This window comes from Hakea prostrata, chromosome 3 (genome assembly GCF_041222555.1).
Source record: "Hakea prostrata isolate BN-2017 chromosome 3, UWA_Hpros_2, whole genome shotgun sequence".
NCBI classification, from domain to species: Eukaryota; Viridiplantae; Streptophyta; class Magnoliopsida; order Proteales; family Proteaceae; genus Hakea; species Hakea prostrata.
Genome location: NC_142602.1, coordinates 72,204,766 through 72,225,702, shown reverse-complemented (window position 1 = coordinate 72,225,702; position 20,937 = coordinate 72,204,766). Strand labels below are relative to the sequence as shown.

At 43.2% G+C, this 20,937-nt stretch overlaps 3 protein-coding genes across 3 annotated transcripts; 2 read left to right on the top strand and 1 right to left on the bottom strand.

Moving 5' to 3' along the window:
• Positions 1–4,315: 4,315 nt before the first annotated feature.
• On the bottom strand, positions 4,316–5,458 carry LOC149022987 (uncharacterized). Its single transcript, XM_089147742.1, has one exon. It carries the CDS (start codon positions 5,456–5,458, stop codon positions 4,316–4,318), a length of 1,143 nt encoding a protein of 380 aa, XP_089003868.1.
• A 2,546-nt stretch (positions 5,459–8,004) lies between these two features.
• On the top strand, positions 8,005–11,249 carry LOC149022986 (uncharacterized). The gene is made up of 2 exons (XM_089147741.1): positions 8,005–8,844; positions 8,886–11,249. Exons 1-2 carry the CDS (start codon positions 8,005–8,007, stop codon positions 11,247–11,249), a joined length of 3,204 nt encoding a protein of 1,067 aa, XP_089003867.1.
• Positions 11,250–11,776: 527 nt separating this feature from the next.
• On the top strand, positions 11,777–12,994 carry LOC149022985 (uncharacterized). The gene has a single exon (XM_089147740.1). The coding sequence runs from the start codon at positions 11,777–11,779 to the stop codon at positions 12,992–12,994; it is 1,218 nt and encodes a 405-aa protein (XP_089003866.1).
• Positions 12,995–20,937: the final 7,943 nt, after the last annotated feature.

Here is a 20,937-nt window from a genome sequence, read left to right as displayed (position 1 = left end):
AGATTTCCAGTCTCCGAGCTAAGTTAGAGAGCTCGGATCATCAAGTTGCTAAATTGATGAAGGTGGTTGAGGAGAAAGCTCCCTGCGTATTTGAAGATATCCCCCACCAGCTTCGTATTGAAGTTATAAAAAGGTGGGTCAAGACAGTTGGCTGTAGGAAATTTATGACCAAGGTAGCTGCGCTAGGATATATCTATGCTCGGCGTCATACCTACCAAGGCCTTATTGCAGCTTTCAAGGATTTAGATTTAGAGAGATTTCAGAACTTGATTGATCCTGGAATCTATGACGATCTCAAGATTCCCCGACCTGTCTGGTGTGTTGATCGACCAAGGTTTCCCAAGCCTCAAGAGGTTGAAGTAGTTGATTTTCTGGATAACTTGGATCCCTTGCCTGAGGCTAGCAGTTCGGACACCTCTTCCTCAAAAGGCAAAGTAGCTCAGAAAACAAAAGAGAAGCTTTAGAGCTTTGTTCTGTCAAAGTCTTTTTTGTATGTATGGCCTTTTGGCCTTCACTTTATTTTCTGTCTTTGTACTTATACGACCGACCTTGACCTGATCGGTTTAACGTGATCCAAACTGGTTGGACTAGGCTCAAATCGAACTGGTTTGATTCCGAGTTGGTCGGATTGGGCTCAAACCGAACTGGTTTAAGTTTATTTATTCTTTCCTTATCATAAGCCCCCCTTGTTCGGAATGAAGCAATTTATTTAAGATTTCTCAGTTTGATCAATGCTTTTGTCTTTTCGAACATAATAGCTTGATTGTTTGTATTTTTGATAAAGAGTTAAATCTTTTTTGTGCCTAAGTGACTTAGGGCTTTTTGTGCCTAAGTTGCTTAGGGCTTTTCTTCCCGACTTTAGTAGGTCGGTGGCCTAAGTGACTTAGGTCTTTTTGTGCCTAAGTGACTTAGGGTTTTTTGTGCCTAAGTGACTTAGGTCTTTTCTTCCCGACCTTAGTAGGTCGGTGGCTTAAGGGACTTAGGTCTTTTGTGCTTAAGTGACTTAGGGCTTTGGTGCCTAAGTGACTTAGGGCTTTTCGTGCCTAAGTTGCTTAGGGCTTTTCTTCCCGACCTTAGTGGGTTGGTGGCCTAAGTGACTTAGGGCTTCTTCTTTTTTTTTTTTTTTTTTTTTTTTTTTTTTCGATCTTAGTAGGTCGGTTACCTAAGTGACTTAGGGCTTTTCGTGCCTAAGTTGCTTAGGGCTTTTCTTCCCTACCTTAGTAGGTCGGTGGCCTAAGTGACTTAGGTCTTTTTGTGCCTAAGTGACTTAGGGCTTTTTTTTTTATTATTTTTTTTATTTTTCGATCTTAGTAGGTCGGTTGTCTAAGTGACTTAGGTCTTTTGTTCCTAAGTGACTTAGGGCTTTGGTGCCTAAGTGACTTAGGTCTTTTGTGCCTAAGTGACTTAGGGCTTTGGTGCCTAAGTGACTTAGGGCTTTTCTTCCCGATCTTAGTAGGTCGGTTGTGAATTTTAACTTATGTTGGTACTCCCTTGATCATCTTAGCTAGGTATTCTAGCTTGAGCTGTGATGATATGTTGAAACTTCAAAAACTTTATTCAATGGAAGAAAAATTCATAATGTCTGAATCACGGACTACTGTGTGAAAATCTAAACTGAAAGAAAAAAATGAAAAGAAAATTCCAAGATTTGTTGAGGAATTTATACTATTGATAGTATTTCCTCAAGTTGTTTGAATTCCAGGTCCGGGGTATTAGTTGCCCGGTCTCTGGATCTCGCAGCTTGTATGCTCCCAAGGCAACTTGTTGCACTACAATGTACGGTCCTTCCCAGTTTGGAGCAAGCTTTCCTTGATTTGTAGGATCAGAAGCAGATGATTTACGAAGGACTAGATCTCCAGGGAGATATTGTCGCAGTTTAACCCTTGTATTGTAATGTGTTGCAATGCGTCTTTGGTATTCTTCCAAGCGATATTGCACTTTATCTCTGACTTCCTCAATGAAGTCTATGTTTGCCCTCATTCCTTCGATGTTTGCTTCTTCATTGAATTCTTCTTCTCTGATAGATCCGACCTTAACCTCAACGGGAATCCGAGCTTTGACTCCATAAGCTAGTTGGAATGGAGATTCGCCGGTGGTTGTTCTGGCAGTAGTTCGGTAAGACCAGAGTACTTTAGGTAACTCTTCTACCCATCTGCCTTTAGATTGGTTCAATCTTTTCTTCAATCCTTCAAGCATTGATCTATTAGAAACTTCTACTTGACCATTACTTTGTGGATATGCTACAGAGGACCAACGATGTTCTATGCCTTGCTCTTTACAGAATCGTTCGAATTCAGCATTTTTGAACTATTTACCGTGGTCGGTGACAATGATTTTTGGGATACCATATCAATACATGATATTATGTGTGACGAATTTTTTCATCTGGTCGGTATTAATGGATGCCAGTGCTTCAGCCTCCACCCATTTAGTAAAGTAATCGATTACCACCACTAGGTATTCTCTGCTTCCTGTGGCCTTTGGTAGTTTTCCTACCAAGTCTATCCCCCACCTGGCGAAAGGAATTGGAGAGATGGTTGATGTTAGAGGCATTACGGGGGCATGAGATATGTTGGCGTGCGCCTGGCACTTGTCACATTTGCAGACATGAGCTTTCGAATCTTCTTGTATTGTGGGCCAGTAGTATCCTTGCCTTATTACCTTGTCTGCTAAGGCTCTGGCTCCTATATGACCTCCACAGTTTCCTTCATGAATTTCTTTTAGGATGATAGCTACCTCTGGAGCCCCTACACATCTTAACAATGGTTGGGTTAGAGACTTTTTGTATAACTTCTCGTTTCTGACGGTGTATCTGACTGCTCTTTGCTTTACAGTTCTAGCTTCTTTTGGATCTTCTGGTAGTAAATCACTTTCCAGATAATTGATTATTGGAGTCATCCAACCATGCTCGGTCTGTATGTGCATCTGGTCGGTCAGACTGATGCTTGGAAACTGTAATTCTTCCATATATACGACTGGGTTTGCCTCCAATTCATCCGTAGCCAACCTAGATAAGGCATCTACCTGCTCATTTTCTGCTCTAGGGACTTGTTGGATTTTAATGTCTTTGAAGAATTGTCTGTATTGGTTGACCATGGTTAGATATTTAGTCATCCTCTTTTCTTTTCCTGAAGATACTCCAAAAGCGCATTTTTCTGGGTTGAGCTTCTTTTTGTATGCTCGGAGTACCTCAAAGACTTCTGCTAGGTCTTTGAGGTGGTCGGATTGAGATGTGCTCTTTATCAGTCATCGACGTATACCTCCATATTTCTGCCTATCTGCTGCTCGAAAATTTTGTTGACTGCTCACTGGTAGGTTGCCCCGGCATTTTTTAGACCAAAGGGCATTACTTTGTAGTAGTAATTGTCCCTGTCTGACATGAATGTTGTGTGTTTCTAGTCGTCTGGATTCATCAAGATTTGGTTATATCCTGAATAGGCATCCATGAAACTGAGCATCTCATGACCGGCCGTTACGTTGATAAGCAGGTCTATCCTTGGTAAAGGATAACAATCCTTTGGACAAGCTTTGTTGAGGTCGGTATAGTCTGTGCACATTCTCCATTTTTCGGTTGCCTTTTTTACCATTACCACGTTGGCCAACCAAGTTGGGTGGTCGATGGGTTTAATGAATCCGGACTGCTTTAGCTTCTGAGCCTTTGTTCGGATGGCCTCATGCTTTTCCAAAGAAAAATTTCTTCTCTTTTGTATTACTGGAATCGCTTGAGGGTTGATGTTTAGCTTGTGCTCGGCTACTTTTCTGTCTATTACGGGCATGTCTTCTGCCGACCATACAAAGACGTCAGTATTTTTCTGTAGAAATCAGGTTAGACTATTTTTGAACTCTTCTTCTTGTTTGCTTCGATCATAGTTGCCTGATCTTCCCTTGAATTCAGCATAATCTTTTCCAATTTTTCTATTGGTTTGGCTCTTTGCATGTTTTCTTCATCACGATCATCTTTAACTTCGACCGCCATGGTAGAGATTGTTTTTACTCTTTTTCTCATGTAATTGGCGTAGCTCTGCCGGCTTCCTTTTTGATCGGCGGAACATTCTCCTATTCCCTTTTTTGTTGGGAATTTCATCTTCATGTGTAAGGATGATACTACCGCTTCCAGAGTACAAAGGGTTGGTCGTCCTAAGATCATATTATAAGCTTACAAATCTCGGACGACCATAAAATTCGTTTGGATGACCCTGTCTCTGGGGTATTTGCCGATATGAAGATCTAATATGATGGTGCCCTCTGCTCGGGTTGAGGTTCCTGTAAAACCGTATAAGTGCGTCTCACAGGGGATCAACATTTTCTCGTCTAGCTATAATTTCTTGAAAGCTTCTAATGACAAGATATCTGTTGATGACCCTGTATCTACTAGGACTCTATGGACCTCTGTTCCGGCCAAAGTGACTTTGATGACAAGGGCATCGTCGTGGGGAGTGTTTACCCCTTGTTTATCTTTGGATGAGAAGGTGATCGGTTCTGAAGTGACCTTCTCATCTGGTTTCTCAAGCTCGGCATTCCCCACGTATCGTGCTTTTCTTTTCGCTTGTCTACTTGACTCCTCAGTTGGGCCACCGAACACGATAAATATTGGTGGTCGTTTTTTATTGTCTCCTCTTTCCCATGGTCGGGACTTGTTTTGACGTCCTTCTCTGCTTGGAGATCTATGCCTCTTCCTACCCCCTTCTATTTGCTTTTGATCAAGTTGGGTAGGTCGGAGGTATTTTGTAAGCTGTCCTTGAGAGATGATCCTGTCAATTTCCTCTTTTAGCTGTCGGCAGTCATCTGTCCAGTGTCCGTGATCTTTGTGGAACTCGCAATATTTGCTTTTATCACAATTTCCTGGACGAGAATGTAGCTTCTCGGGCCGCTGGAGAATTCCTCGATCTTTAATTTGCATTAGGATTTCCGATCTCCTCATGGCCGGTGACCTTTCCCGTTCAGGTCGACCATCCCTGGTTGGGTCTATGGTCGATCTTCTGATAGGTTGGTATTTTTCTTTGTATGTTCTTGCCTCAGTGGTTGGATGCTCCTTCTTTCGAGATTCGATTGTTTCTGATATCTCTGCTTGTTTGTGGCATCGCTCTCTGAGATCATCATACGTTTCAGGCATGTCAAGCAAAAGTCTTGCAAGTAGGCCTTCATGGCTGAGTCCTTGGTACAAGGCGTGGAAAGCTATCTTTTCATCCAGATTTTCAATCTGCATGGTCAGATTATTGAATCTCGCAAGGAAATCTCTAATGGACTCCGTTTGCCCTTGTTTTACAGCGAACAAGGTATCCTCTCTCTTTTTGGTTTCTACTCCGCTTTGGAAACGCAATAAGAAAGTCCGACCTAGATGGTCGAAACTTTTTATTGTGCCACGAGGCAGAGCTTGGTACCAATCTAACGCTGCTCCAGTCAAGGATGCTGGAAAACTGTGGCACATAGCTGCTTCATTGTGTCTAGAAGTAGACATGATAGATTTATAATGGGTGATGTGATGCTTAGGACACTTCGATCCGTCATATGCCTTGAAGGTCGGGCATTTGAAACCTATTGGCATCTCTGCTTTCGAGACGCTTTTGATGAAAGGATCTTCTTTCAAAATGGCGTATAGCTCGTCTTTTCCAAGCTTTAGCGCTTTTTGACTGTTTCGTTAAGGTCGGTGATGCGCTTGTTCATCTCTTCATCCCGCTTCTTTGAACCATTATGGTTCTTTTTGTCCTTTGAAGCTTTTGCTGGATCTGTGCTGCTTCCTCGATTTCCGTCTTCGTCGACTAGAGGATTCTTCTCTGGAATAGCTTCTTTCGAGGTGTTGCCTCTCTCTGCAACTCCTTTTGAGATCGTTGATGTATCTGGTCGATCACGGGTGGTCGGTCACTCCTGCTCCCTTCGGGACTTTTTCGGTTTTTCTGAGAGTCTGTGTGGGGAGCAATTACGTGTTGCATGGCCGTCCTGATCAACTCGCTTAGGGATGAGATTTCTTTTCTCATCGCAAATTGTTCTTTTTGAACCTCGACAATTTGATGCATTGTCGCGTATTGACTTGCTTGAGGATCTGAAAGAGTTGGAGGATCTTGCTGAATCTGGAGTTCGGGAATTTTCTCCATTCGTGGGAGGTTTGGAATGCCCCCTAGTTGCCTTGGCTGACCTCCTTTTCTTCGTCAGACCCATCTTCGATTACCAAACCTGATCTCGTCTTCATAATAGCTTTTTGATCAGAGTTTCCCACAGACGGCGCCAATTTTTGCTGCACAATCCTGTTCGTCCCTTCAGCCGATTGAACCTGCAAGGATGAGCTTTACCGTGGAGGTCGATTTTTCACCTCCGACGATCTAGTTAGGAATTCGACTAAGGAAGGCAAGAAAGTAATGAACAATAATAATACGAATAGTGATAGTTCTATTCAGCGTACCTTTCTCTTGTGCTCCCTTACCTTTTTATAGGTTTTCTATGTATGAGTTTTGAGTGAGACTCAAACCTTATTTAGGTTGTGATCCAACTCTTAGTCATTGAGTCCTACTCAAACATGAGTAGTTGAGTCATGACTGAATACTGCTTCTTTGGCTAGAATCTTATTCAGATTTACCTTATTATTCAGCCTTTGTACTTATACGACCGACATTGACCTGATCGGTTTAACGTGATCCAAACTAGTTGGACTAGGCTCAAACCGAACTGGTTTGATTCCGAGCTGGTCGAATTGTGCTCAAACCGAACTGGTTTAAGTTTATTTATTCTTTCCTTATCAGTTACTAACAAAATAGGTAGGTGAAGGAGGAATCCTTTCACCTATCTTCTTCCTCCACCCCCTGGAACCACGCCAAAACTATTGTAGGAAATCACCTTGTTGAAAAGCACAAAAATAAAATAAAATTACACCACCATATTTACCCATCTAGCGGTCGTCGGCTCCTTGAAACCCCTCTTTTGGTCGATACGGCGCCTTCTTAAGATAAGTAAATTAGATTGTCTTGAAATCAACCAGTCCACATAATATTTTTCAGAATTAGGAGACGGACCAGATGGATTCGTATTTGAATTGATTAATCCAACCCAAATATTTCTAAACAGTGATGTGATTTGCATGTCACTTTTTCACTGGTGCTCCATTTCTAGGGGTGAAAAAAAACAGGAAAAAAGAAAAAGAATGAGGTTTTTCTTTTAATTATTTAATACTCCCTTTCAAAGATTGTTCCAACTCCACCCCTCCCCCCTCACACTAACCGTGGTGGTATTTTATGTTTTCTTTCTTTTTCTTTTGTGGAGAAGTAGTTCCGACAAGGCAAATGAAGAGGATAATGGGTGAAGGAGAATTCCGCCACCCACCTATAGATTGATAACAATAGAATATTGAGGTATTCTAATCTTATCAACGTATTAAATAACCTAAGAGGCATTTTGGTCCTTCTAAGTTTGAAATTTGAAAATACTTAACAGTAACTAATAGTGTTAGTTTGTGATACGGAAGTTTCATACATAATCGGGTATGACCCAAACGCATTATATGACTGACCTATACTCGTCCCCTTGTCCATCGAGTTATACCCGAATTGGGCTTTGCATGTTATCGGGACATAGCCGACTAAGTTGACCAAGGCGCAATGAACACTCAAACCAATATGGTAACCTTTCTCTTTTAAGAAAGTCAACTCCATCAACGATCGCATGGGGCTAATGATAGAAAGGCGTAATCCCAGGAGATACGATAGCTCCTGTGGGCAGACTTACCAAACACGTATAAGGTAAGTTAATCAGTATAAGATAGGGGATGCACCTCCTTGGTAAGCAATCCAATACACTCTGAGTATAATCTTGTGTAGCTTTTGCACGAGACCTCAATCTGTTCATTATCTAACTTTGCCATCGGAGGCGGCTGCCCAGCACACGAGCCGGCCCACATCTAACCTTTCTTGCAGGACTCATCGTCCCGGATACGAGAGGAGGCTCAGTCGGATCCAGAAGTATAATTGATCCGCATCAGTTTGGCGTCGTTTGTGGGAACGACAAAACTCTGAAGTCATGGTAAGACGAGTCATCGGACTTTCCCAACAAGAAAACACCAGGGATGATCGAACAATCCTCGAGGAGGGGGTTGACCCTTCAACCCGAGTAGAGCAAGAAATACTCCAGGACAACCTAGTTCTTGAAGATCCAAATGGCAAAGGAACTTCAAAGGGTCCCCAGGGCAATGCTACTGTAGCAGATGTAGATGAAATCAGAAAGGGGATGCTCGAGATGCAAGGTGTGTTGCGTAATTTGGTCCATCAAATTGGAGTCGAACAAGGACCAAGATGCAACACTCAGGCGGGAAGGTTGATAAAAGCCTTCCAGACGATAAGAAGCTCCCGACAAGCAAGGCCTATCCCGAGAGTTAGACAAACTCGAGAACAAAAAGAAACTCGTCCCGACCGAAACAATCGCCAGACGAATCCTAACGGAACAAGAATCAGTGCATTGGATCGTATTTCGGTACCATCCAAGACGGGATCTCTACCCCAAAGGAGTCGTTGGGAGGAGGTCGAACACCAAGGGGAAAGCCAACCTCAGCCTTCACGTTCGAGAGCATCCACGTCTCGGGTACATCCCCGAAGAGAAGAAGCGACTATTCACCAACGAAGGAAGGAACCTGTTGAATCTGACAAAGATAAAGCAAGGCAAAATCGACTCCGAAGGCGAGTAGCGGAGGTCGAGCAAAAATTGGAGGATCGAGACCACGATGAGGATCTGGACGTGGTTGACCAAGAACCTTTCTCGGATGAGATTATGAACATGCCTCTTCCACGAAATTTCATCATGCCCACATTCACCCCGTTCGAGGGAAAGATGAACCCGAAGGAGCATATAAGCTACTTTAAGTCAGTAATGACCGTGCTAGGTCGGGAGGATGAATTGCTCTGCAGAACGTTCCGGCTTCACTTAAAGGGCCAGCCATTAAGTGGTTTAGCAGCTTGCAACCCGGATCCATTAACAACTTCCGGGAGCTTGCTCGAAAGTTCATAGCTCGATTCCAAAGCGCAATTGGGAGTAAGAAGACGTCTGATGGCCTATTTGCCATACGGCAAGGAAGAAGCGAATCCATTCAGGATTATCTGGAACGATTCGACAAGGTTGCCATTGAGATCGAGGATCTTGATGATCAAGTTGCGTACAGTGCACTTTGGAGTGGCATCACTCATCAAAGACTTCTGGAAGTTTTGCTAACAGATAAACCCAAAACGTACGGGACACTGTTACACAAATGTCAGAAGCAAACCAGCGTTTATGAAGTTATAAACGCTCGGGTAAAAGCCGATCGGGACAGAAGATCAGATCGAGATGTGGATGAAAGTTCACCGAACGGTAGAAATCAGGGATCTAAAGGTAAGTGGAAATGTGATCTGGTTCGAGTGAATCACACCCCCCTTAACGCAAAGCCATCAGAGATCCTGATGAACACCCGGGACATGAAATCTTTAAGGTGGCCCGAGAAGTTACGTTCACTATCGGAAGATCGGGATATGACAAAATATTGTCGTTTCCACAAGGATTACGGCCACCACACAGATGGTTGTCGGATTCTGAAGTCAGAAATCGAGAAACTGATCCAGCAAGGCAAACTTGGTCAATATGTAAGGGACTCGAGAAAGTCCCGTACCTATTCACCAGAATCAAAGAAAAGAGCCCGATTACCAAGCCCTAAAGAGGCCATTAAAAAAGCAGACAAGGGAAAGGAGAAAGTAGATCGAGAAGAAACATCCATATACGTGATTATGGGAGGCCCGACTGTCGAGTCAATCAGGAGGGCGAAGCGAAGGGCCCGGTTCTTGGGAGCTGTTCATTTGCCTAAAAAGAGACAAAATTCAGCATGCCCCGAACCAATAACTTTCACGGATGCGGGCTTAAACGGTGTTGTAGCACCACATGATGATGCGATAATCATCAAGGTCAAAATAACTAATCGGGAGGTTCACCGAGTCTTGGTTGACACAGGATCATCCGTTGACTTGATCTCATACGAGGCTTTCAAAAGATTGAAGTTGGCTGATGATTTGTTAACCCCGTCATCGACTCCATTGTATGGTTTTACAGGATCCTCCACAGTGGCTGAAGGAACAATCCATTTGGATCTAAAGATCGGGAAGTCACCCCGAGACACACTGGTACGGGTCAACTTCATGGTTGTAAAGGATCTGTCGGCATACAATGTGATCCTAGGACATCCGACACTCAATGCACTTGAGGCAGTCGTATCCCCTAGGCACATGAAACTAAAGTTCCCGACCGAGGCTGGAGTAGGGGAATGTTGTTCAGATCAATCAACTTCCCGACAGTGCTACACCAATTACTTGAAGGAAAAACGAAGGCCAGAGAATTCGGGGACCGCTCTGAATGTTGAAGTCCGAGATGACCAGGATGAAGATAACATGCAGCGAGCTGAGCCAGTAGAAAAACTGGAAAGAATACAACTCAATCAATCTCTTCCCGACAGAGGAACATTTATCGGTTCGGAGCAACCAAAAAACTTCAAAAAAGAACTTACTCGGTTCTTATGTGATAATGCAGATATCCTTGCATGGTCGGCAAGTGACATGCCCGGGATAGACAGGAGGGTAGCAGAGCATAAACTCTGGATACAAAAGGATGTTACCCCGGTCATCCAAAGGCAAAGAAACTTCTCAATAGAGAAGCATGAAGCAATCAGGGTCGAGGTAGAAAAGTTGGAAAAATCGGGTTTCATAAAACCGATTGAATCTCCAACCTGGCTGGCCAACATAGTCATGGTCAAAAAGGCGAATGGAAAATGGAGAATGTGTACCAACTACATAGACTTAAACAAGGCCTGCCCAAAAGACTGTTATCCTCTCCCGAGGATTGACCTTCTGATCGATGCAACTGCTGGGCATGAAGTCCTCATCTTTATGGACGCTTACTCGGGATACAATCAGATCTTGATGAGTCATGATGATGAGAGGCATACCTCATTCATGACAGATCGGGAGAGCTACTACTACAGAGTGATGCCTTTTGGTCTAAAAAATGTAGGGGCCACTTATCAGAGAACAGTAAACAAAATTTCCCAACAACAGATCGGGAAGAACATAGAAGTTTACGTTGATGACATGCTCGTGAAGAGTTTGTTTCAGGCAAGGCATTTGGCAGACTTGGAAGAAACTTTTGATGTACTAAGAACGTACCAAATGCGTTTGAATCCTGAAAAAAAAAGTGTGCTTTTGGGGTTTCATCAGGAAAGTTCCTCGGGTTCATGGTTTCACAAAGGGGAATAGAAGCCAACGCAGAAAAGATCCAGGCACTGATCGAGATGGCACCACCTGTCACGATAAAGGAAATCCAATGCCTGACAGGAAGGGTAGCCGCATTGAACTGGTTTATTTCCCGAGCGGGAGAAAAATGCAATTCTTTTTTCAAAGCTTTGAAAACTACATCCAGTTTGGGAGCAATCACTTGGACAGAAGAATGCCAACAAGCATTTGAACAATTGAAAACATCACTCGGGACAACACCTGTTTTAGCCCGACCAATAACCGGGGAAACTCTCACAGTTTACCTTGCTATTTCACTAACTGCAGTTAGTGCTGTACTTGTGAGAGGGGAAACCATTTAGAACCCGGTCTATTATGTGAGTCATGTACTCATAGACACTAAAACAAGGTACCCGGACATTGATAAATAGGCTTTGACGCTTCTTGTAGCATCACGAAAGTTAAGGCCTTATTTTCAGGCACATCCGATAATAGTCCCGACCAACTTCCCATTAAAAAAGATACTTCAAAGACCTGATGTGGCCAGGAGAATGGTCAAGTGGGCAGTGGAGCTCAGTGAATACCAGATCGAGTTCAAACCAAGAATGGCCATAAAAGCTCAAGTACTGGCTGATTTCATTGTAGAAAACACCCTACCACAAAGGGAAAATCAAACAGCCTCTACTGAAACATCAAACTTGTGGATTCTGCACGTTGATGGCTCAAGTAGTGTTTCAGGATCCGGAGCGGGTTTGACCCTCAGTAGCCCCGAGGACTTCACAATTAGCTATGCTATAAGATTCAATTTCCAGGCTTCAAATAATGAAGCCGAGTACGAAGCTGTCATAGCAGGCTTACATGTAGCCCGAGCACTCAGGGTTCGGGAATTAGAATTCAGAAGTGATTCCCAACTAGTTGTCAACCAAATCAAGGGAGAGTACAGTGCAAAGGACGAGAGAATGGCTAAGTATTTAGTCAAGGTTGAACAGTTCCGGGTCTACTTCGATCGGGTAACTTACCGACAGATACCCAGGAAGGAGAATGAAAAGGCAAATGAACTCTCCCGGCTATCCTTGGCAAATTACAAAAATTTGGACTCGGCAGTTTATATTGAACAATTAAGCAGCCTGAGTATCCAGGAGATAAAAACTTTTGAAATCAGTAACGAGCCCGACTGGACAACACCTTTGGTTCAATATATTCGGGATGATGTCCTCCCAAATGATCCAAAAGAAGCCAAAAGAATCAAAAACCAGGCGGCTCGGTTCACCATCATCGGAGACCAACTATATAGAAGGTCATTCACTGAACCTCTCTTGAGATGTGTTGGACCTTCCCGAGCATGCTATGCTTTAGCAGAGATTCACAAGGGCATTTGCGGCTCACATATGGGTGGAAAGGCATTAGCACAAAAGGTATTGCACTCGGGCATATTCTGGCCTACTGTGCAAAAAGACACTATCGAGTATGTTCGCAAATGTGAACAATGTCAAAAGCATGCCAACATTCCGAAAGTACCAGCAGTTCCCATGATGCCTATCTCAAGCCCAACACCATTCGCAATGTGGGGAATGGACTTAGTCGGAAAATTACCGAAGGCTCCGAGAAGTCGGGAGTACCTGGTGGTTGCCATAGACTACTTCACAAAATGGGTCGAGGCTGAACCTTTATCTTCCATTACAGAAAAACAGATGGAAAAGTTTTTCGAAGAAAAAGTTATATACAGGTTCGGGATACCTCGGATCCTGGTAACAGACAATGGAAAATAGTTTGAAGGAGCAGGATTTAAATCCTTCTGTAAGCGGTACCACATAGAACATCGGTTCGCCTCAGTTGCCTACCCTCAGAGCAATGGGCAAGTAGAAGTCACCAACAGAACACTTCTAGACGGGATTAAGAAGAGATTGGAGGATAATCGAGCACAATGGGTCGAGGAGCTCCCGAGTGTTCTATGGTCATACAAGACCACTGTACGAACCCCGACTGGAGAAACTCCATTCTGCCTGGCTTATGGAACTGAAGCCTTAGCTCCCGTAGAAGTGTTGGCCGGGTCGTTATGATACGACATTTTTGATGAAAGTCAAAATGACCGGGGCCTAAGGGAGAACTTAGACCTTTTGCAAGAAGTCCGAACAAGGGCACAACAAAGGAATCAGTTGTACCAAAAAAGAGTAGCTCAGCACTACAACTCTCGGGTCAAAAGTCGAAGGTACCGATCGGGAGATCTGGTACTAAGAAGAACTGGAGCTTTGGATCCAAGGAATCAAGGGAAATTGACTCCAACGTGGGAGGGACCTTACCTGGTAGACAAAGAAACGAGACCAGGAGCATACCGGTTGAAAGACTCAACTTCGGGAAAACCGATTGATCAGTCATGGAACTCCACCAATCTGAGAAAATTCTATCAATGACTATCTTTTTTAAGATCCACACGGGTTCATCCCGATCTATTTTGCACCTTTTTTAAGGACTAGCACTTTTTATAAAGTTTGAACCGGGTCCTTCCCGTTCATTTGCACCTTTTTTAAGGACTAGCACTTTTTATAAAGTTAAAACCAGGTCCTTCCCGCTTGTTATTTGCACCTTTGAAAAGGACTTACATCTTTTCCATAAAAGATAAAGTTTACTCGGGTCCTTCCCGTTGTCTACTTACACCTTTTTTAAAGACTAGCACTTTTTATAAAGTTAAAACCAGGTCCTTCTCGCTTGTTATTTGCACCTTTGAAAAGGACTTACATCTTTTCCAAAAAAGATAAAGTTTACTCGGGTCCTTCCCGTTGTCTACTTACACCTATATTAAGGACTAGCGTCTTTCGTTAAGAGGGCAATCATCCTCGGGTTATTCCTAAATACCCTTGAAGTCTTTAGTTACTTCAATCCCGAATGGTTTACAAAAAAGCTGCCGCGCATGACAAAGGCAACAAAAGAACAATTCATTCATTCACAAAAAATATTAAATTGTTCGAAAAGACATATGAGTCGGGAAACAAAAGATTTGGAAATATTCAGTCAATCTTCACGGAAGGGCTTGCGGGGAGGTCCTCGAAGCAACCAGGCTCAACCAATCCATCGGTGGACACCTGAGTATCAGCAGCAGTATTAGTTGGGGAATTCCTAACTCCTTCCTCAGCAAAAGACTTCTCTGGACCGACATCCTCAGCGTCTTCCTCAAAATCCCTAGTCTCTTCCTCATTCCCTGCTCCCTCTTCATTTTCCTCTTCCACTTCCTCCTCGGGATGGGGTTGAGGCAAGGATCGATATAATCAGTAGCAACCGGGAAGGGGAAGAATTCAAGTTCGGGAAGACCTTCTGGTCGTGGAAGCTTGAGCTCATCATATATCATAGGGTCCAAAAGATTCTCCAGCTCCTTGGGACGAGGGAGTTTTGTCTGCTCTAGTGCCTTCTTGAAAGCTATACGCAATCCTCTTTTGAAGGCGGGAGTAGCAATGGCCAACGATAACTTTTTGAACTCCTCGGTCTCAAATTATGATTCTAGCACATCCCGCCTGAAGATTTGCGCTCCCGAGGACTTCAATTCTACTAGCTCGTCCCTTAACTGCGCATTCTCATTCCTCTCATCCGCCAAGAGAGCCTCAAATGCCCTCAAGTCTTCGGTAACTTTCCCGAGCTTCTTCTCAAGATCACCGACTTTTCCTTTGTATTTACCTTTGCAAAGGTAAATACAAAGGAAAAGTCATCCCTCTCCTTCTTAAACTTGGCCATTTTTTCTTCGGCCTCCTTCAATTTCTTCTCTGCCTCTTCTGCTCGAGTAATGGCAGTACTGACCCAAACGTTTGACTCCCCATGGAGCTGCTCGGCCAGTGCTAACTGATTGGCCTGGTCCCGAGCCCTGCGAAGAGACTCGGAAAAGATATGGACCGCCCCGGCCACATATCTAAAGAAGAAGTGTTACACGAAGAATAAAAAAAAGGGGGGGGGGAAGAGGAACTTAGGATAAGAGTTACCTAAATCCTTCCGCGAAAAACTCCCTATTCGGGAGATTTTGCAAGTACACCTGATCAGCATCATTAGTGGCCCGATTCAGCCATTGCTCGGCATATCCCGAGTTGCTAAAAACAGTATTGAAGCCGGGATCTCCGGCAGAGGAAGAAGGCGCAACTTCACGTGTAGGCTCGTCGATACGAACCCTCTTTGGAAGACGAGGAATCCCATCCGCCTTTCATTTTTCAGCTCCCGAAGAAGGAGCTTTCTTTTTGGGGATCTTCTCAACCCCGACTGTCACAGCCGCCGCCTCAGTAGCCTGGCCCTTGGGTGCAGAAACCTTGGCTGGCACAGAACCCTGAGTGGGAGCTTTGGTTTTCAAAACTCTAGAGGACGAGGACTTGTTAGCTGTTACAGGTTTTCTTCTTCGGGCCTCGTCCATCTTCCCGAGGGCCATAGCCATTAGGTCATCCTCAGAGATATTGTGACTCATTGCGAAACAGAGAAGATGTAATCAGGTCAGCATAGTAAGTACAAAGGAAAAGTAATAGAAACAAAAACTTACTCAGGGAGAAACCCCATATCTGAAGCACTGACTCATACTCCATGGAATACCCATGGACTGCAAATTCATCATCATCCACATGGTTAATGATCCCGACATATTTTTCCTCCTCGGGATATAGGACGATTGGGGTATTTAAACATTCAATTTTCTCCTTGGGCACTTCCTGGAACTGAGTAAGGAAAGGCTCGGGAGCAGGTGGATGGGAGAGAATCTTTCAAAAGAAAGTTTCCCTGAAAGGAGGAGGAAATTATTTTCGAAAGAAAAAACCAACCACGTTGGCTGTGAGGATGAAGAGAATAAAAATGATGAAACAAGCCGAAGGTCGAGAAGACTCCCAAAGCATGGCAGAAGCCGACGAACCCGATCATGATTCGCCAACTGTTCGGGCTCAAGTTAGACGGGCTAAGCCCGTAGTGATCTAGCACATCAACGAAAAGATAGTGCAAAGGGAGACGCAGCCCCCCGATGAAGGCATCGTAGTACAAGGGATAAAATCGCCTAAGTGGATTGTTCACCCTCTAACTATCAGTCAGGAGAATAACTTGGTATCCCTCGGGTATACCAAAGCTGGACATAAACCTATCTAAATCCTCAACAAAGAAGGAACAAAGGTAAAACTCTGGTCCCGAGGAATTCTGAACAAAATCAACATGCCAAGGACTTAAGGGCTAGGATTTAGCCAATGCCAAGGCAGCAGGATCCAACATTTTACGATCTGGCTTACGGGGAATAGCTCCCCGAAAACCACTGGGACGCTGAAAAGGTGGACATGGTGGGGCTTTCCTACTGGACACTCGGGACATGGAGGGAACGTCTGTTCGCATGAAAGCTTGAGAAGATAAAACTGGAGGATCCCGAGAAGTAGCAGTGGACTCGGGTCTTAAAGCACTCTGAGCGGAAGGAGTGGCAAAATCAGAGGCAGTGGCAGGATTAAGTTTGAACCCTGATCGGGACCCTCCCAAGATTCAACGCTGGGAATGGCCTCTACTTCATCTTGAGCAGATTGAACGACCTGGGTCTGAGCTTCTTGTTGTTCCTTATCCTTACAAAACATCTCGTGTATTTCTTCAAGAAGCCGAGGATCATCATCTTTGGTGGAGCTACGACAGTAGCTAGATCGTTCCTCATCTGAGGATTGCTCATGAAGGTCTTTTAGACGCTCCCCGGTCAAATTATACTTTTTGGTCTGATCACTATCACCTTCACTAGCATATCCCTCATCCCGACGACGTCTTTCCCGATACACAGGAATGGGAACCTTAGGTTTAAATCTAAAACCTCTCAAACTCACTTTTGGCCCCTTAACCTTATACTTCCTCAGGGCCATAAGAAAGAAAAAAGAACTTACTACTTGAAGACTTGGAAGACTTGGAGAGCTTAATCGGGAGCGCTTCTTAGTGGAGAGCAAAGGAAATAGTAAGTCAACAGTGAAGAAGGAAGGTCTCCATTTATACTGCCGGAAGAGGCGTTACATTTCCAGATCGAACGGTTACATCCATTGATGATCGACAGTTCGAGAATGAAGACGGTTTGTCTCCCCGAAGCGCTCATTATGAGCCTACGCATAGCTATTTGACGTGTCACACTTAGATTGGACGAGGAACTCGAGGAAAGCCGTTAACGGCTGACGGCTGGTCACTTCATTGCAGGCATTTAATGCACCCAAGTTAAGTACTACCTCATTACCCAAGTAATGAGAAACGACTCTCGGGGCAAAAGTTTGCTCTTTCATTCATTGGTTAAAGCAAAGCTTATGTGTGAAGAACATCCACCTTTTCCCGAACAAAGTAATGATTGGGATAAGACGGTCAAATCGGGCATTGGAAATTGTCCTCAAGCAAGAATGTCTCCCACTCCCGACTCTATGTGCACTCGGGATAATGCTCGATTGACACCTCAGGCATGGATAGCCACTACTCTCTCAGGAACTTGGTAGCTCTGAAAGGGGTATCATTCCTATATACAGTCGGGATTATACTCGATTGCTACTTCAATCGTGGATAACCGGCACTTCCTTGCTATCCCGCATGTTGTGAACAACGACCGGGATAGGGGGCTTATGATACGGAAGTTTCATACATAATCGGGTATGACCCGAACGCATTATACGACTGACCTATACTTGTCCCCTTGTCCATCAAGTTATACCCGAATTGGGCTTTGCATGTTATCGGGACATAGCCGACTAAGTTGACCAAGGCGCAACGAACACTCAAACCAATATGGTAACCTTTCTCTCTTAAGAAAGTCAACTCCATCAACGATTGCATGGGGCTAATGACAGAAAGGCGTAATCCCAAGAGATACGATAGCTCCTGTCGGGCAGACTTACCAAACACGTATAAGGTAAGTTAATCAGTATAAGATAGGGGATGCACCTCCTTGGTAAGCAATCCAATACACTTTGAGTATAATCTTGTGTAGCTTTTGCACGAGACCTCACTCTGTTCATTATCTGACTTTGCCATCGGAGGCGGCTGCCCGGCACACGAGCCGGCCCGCATCTAACCTTTCTTGCAGGACTCATCGTCCCGGATACGAGAGGAGGCTCAGTCGGATCCAGAAGTATAATTGATCCACATCATTTGGTTGAGACTCACAGGTAATATATTACATTAAGGGAACCCAATATTAATTTATGGTCCACTAAAAAGTCATATGCATAAAAAACTCTTTAAAAAATTAGGAGACACATTAAAGCATTTTTGTGCCTAAAGTACAATTACCATGCTAAATATATAGGCTCCACATACCTTACAAGACATTAAAAAGAAAAACCAAAGCCAAATTGTTTTTCAAACAAAAGATATCTTACTCCTTTTACTTTTTTGAAAAAAAAAAAAAAAACAAAAAAAAACAAAAAAAAAAAAAACAAAAAAACAAAAACAAAAAAAAAAACAAAAACAAAAAAAAAAACAAAAACAAAAACAAAACAAAAACAAAAACGGATGGCTTTAGGACAACAAAGTGAATGATGGTTTCCAAATCTTGAATAGATAACCAGACTCCACTAGAAATTAGGGTTGCAACTGGGCCGGGCTTTTGCAATCCCAACCCTAGCCCTATATGGTTAAATTGAGCCCATTCCCGCTCTGGCCCTAGTTCAGGGCCAATGATTATTGTCCACGGCCCTAAGCCCTACAGGGCCAAGCCAAGCCCATTCCCTCCCTAATTGGGCCGGGTCGGGATGGGTTGGCCTTGATTAGCCCTGATTGGCCCCCATTGGCCCCGATTGGCCCTGTCCCCTAGCCCTACAGGCCAGCCAAGCCCATTCCGCCCTAATTGGGCCGGGAGGGTTGGCCCCGATTAGCCCCGATTGGCTCTTATTGGCCCTTGTCCCCGGCCCCGATTGGCCCCGACCCCGATTGGCCTTGATTAGCCCTAATTGGCCTTGTCCGTAGCTTTAATTGGCCATATCTTTGGTCGTAAATATCAAATGTAAGACAGGTAGTAATTAAAATACATATTAAAGTAATTAAATACTTAAATTCCAAACTTAGTTCTGGAAAATAAAATAGTAAAGATGTCAGCAAATAATCCAAAACTTATATTCAATATGTATTTAACTATTTATACCCATTTAGATTTTAGAGAAATAGAGAAATCCAAATTTATAGGGTTTTTAAATTTGCTATTCGATGAAAATTATGGTTATTATATGTAAGCTCGAAGGGAAAAAGAAAAAGATTTATCTCAATTCTCAATTAATTTGTAGCTTCTAAGACAATGGTCAAACTTCATTCCAAATTTCCAATTTGTCTTTCCCCCAAGTTTCTCTCTCACTCTCTTTTATTCTGTTTTTTCCTTTGGTTTTTCTCCAGTAGCAAAGAGTTAAAATTATTCATGAAATAGAATAAGTAGAGAGAAGAATTGTAATTAAATTTAGGCATATTTGAAAGTCAAGTCAATTATAGAGAATGTCACACAAACTCCTTTTGTAAACTTAGAAACATCAGAGATTCAGAATTCAAAAGGAATCTGATAAATGCAAATTTTATCTTCAAAGTCAAGAACTTAAGCTGTAGGTAGGTATGTTTTCATTCACAACTATTCAATAAATTGATATCTTTATTCAATACAAAAAAAATCATATTCAAAACCTTGTTAACAAGTAAATCGACGATACTTTAGTATTCAACAAAAATTTTTTTCCATAGTTAAAGAAAATGATGTTTTAGTTACAAACATAGCTATATGTTTTTAATATATTTTTTTGAAATATCACAGTAGATTTGTTAGATATTCATGATGGGAAGTTGGGGTATAGATTTGTTAGATATTAATTATTTATTTAATAGTTTTTATTATTTATAATATATTATCTCACCTTAGTCAAAAAACAAAATCAATATTTTATTGAACTAAAAATGACTTTGTTGGAAAAATAAAAATTACCTTAGAAATAATATAAAAAGTGAATTTATAGTCTAATATGATCAAAGTGACTAAATGTCAAAATCAAGACTCATATCAATGTTAGTATGAAGATCAGGGTAAAAATCTAGTACTGTAGTTCATGATAATCGTCAAATTAATATTAAGATTAGAGCCAAAATTGGGGTCAGGATCAGGGCCAAAATCAAATAGATGCTTATTATATTGGAATGAGGTTATAATTTATTTTTATTAATTTTCTACAGAACATGATCATGTTTCTAAAATTTGACACGTGTCAAGTATCCACCTATATGTATTACAATTAATTCCTCTCCATGTGGGTGGAGGGTCCAGAGTCTTTAGACTCAAATCAGGGCCAGGTTCAGGGCCAAGATCAGGGCCAGGATCAGGGCCAAGATCAGGGCCAAAATCAGGGCCAGGATCAGGGCCAAAATCAGGGCCGGGTCGGGGCCAAGATCAGGGCCAAGATCAGGGCCAAAATCAGGGCCAAGATCAGGGCCAAAATCAGGGCCAAAATCAGGGCCTGGGTCAGGGCCAAAAATCAAGGACGGGCCGGGATGGGCTGGGCGGGCCAGAGAGTAATCCCAGGCCCGCCCTTGGCCCTAGTTCAGGGCCAGAATATTTTGGCCCTAACCCCCCTTAGGGCCAAAATCTTTAGCCCAAGCCCTATTCGGGCTCAGGGCGGGCTTAGGGCGGGTCAGGGCCGCCAGGGCCAAACTTGCACCCCTAGTAGAAATCATCAGCATCCATAGCTTCTTTGTCCATGCAGCTCTCCTTTAGGTTGATAACGATTTCTCTACTCGC

Excerpts from the sequence above, each read along its gene's own strand:
- LOC149022987 (XM_089147742.1), bottom strand. The coding sequence starts at position 5,458 with ATGTCTACTTCTAGACACAATGAAGCAGCTATGTGCCACAGTTTTCCA.
- LOC149022986 (XM_089147741.1), top strand. The coding sequence starts at position 8,005 with ATGGTAAGACGAGTCATCGGACTTTCCCAACAAGAAAACACCAGGGAT. Across the intron at positions 8,845-8,885 it reads ATATAAGCTACTTTAAGTCA|AACGTTCCGGCTTCACTTAA; the intron begins GTAATGACCGTG and ends ATTGCTCTGCAG.
- LOC149022985 (XM_089147740.1), top strand. The coding sequence starts at position 11,777 with ATGGTCAAGTGGGCAGTGGAGCTCAGTGAATACCAGATCGAGTTCAAA.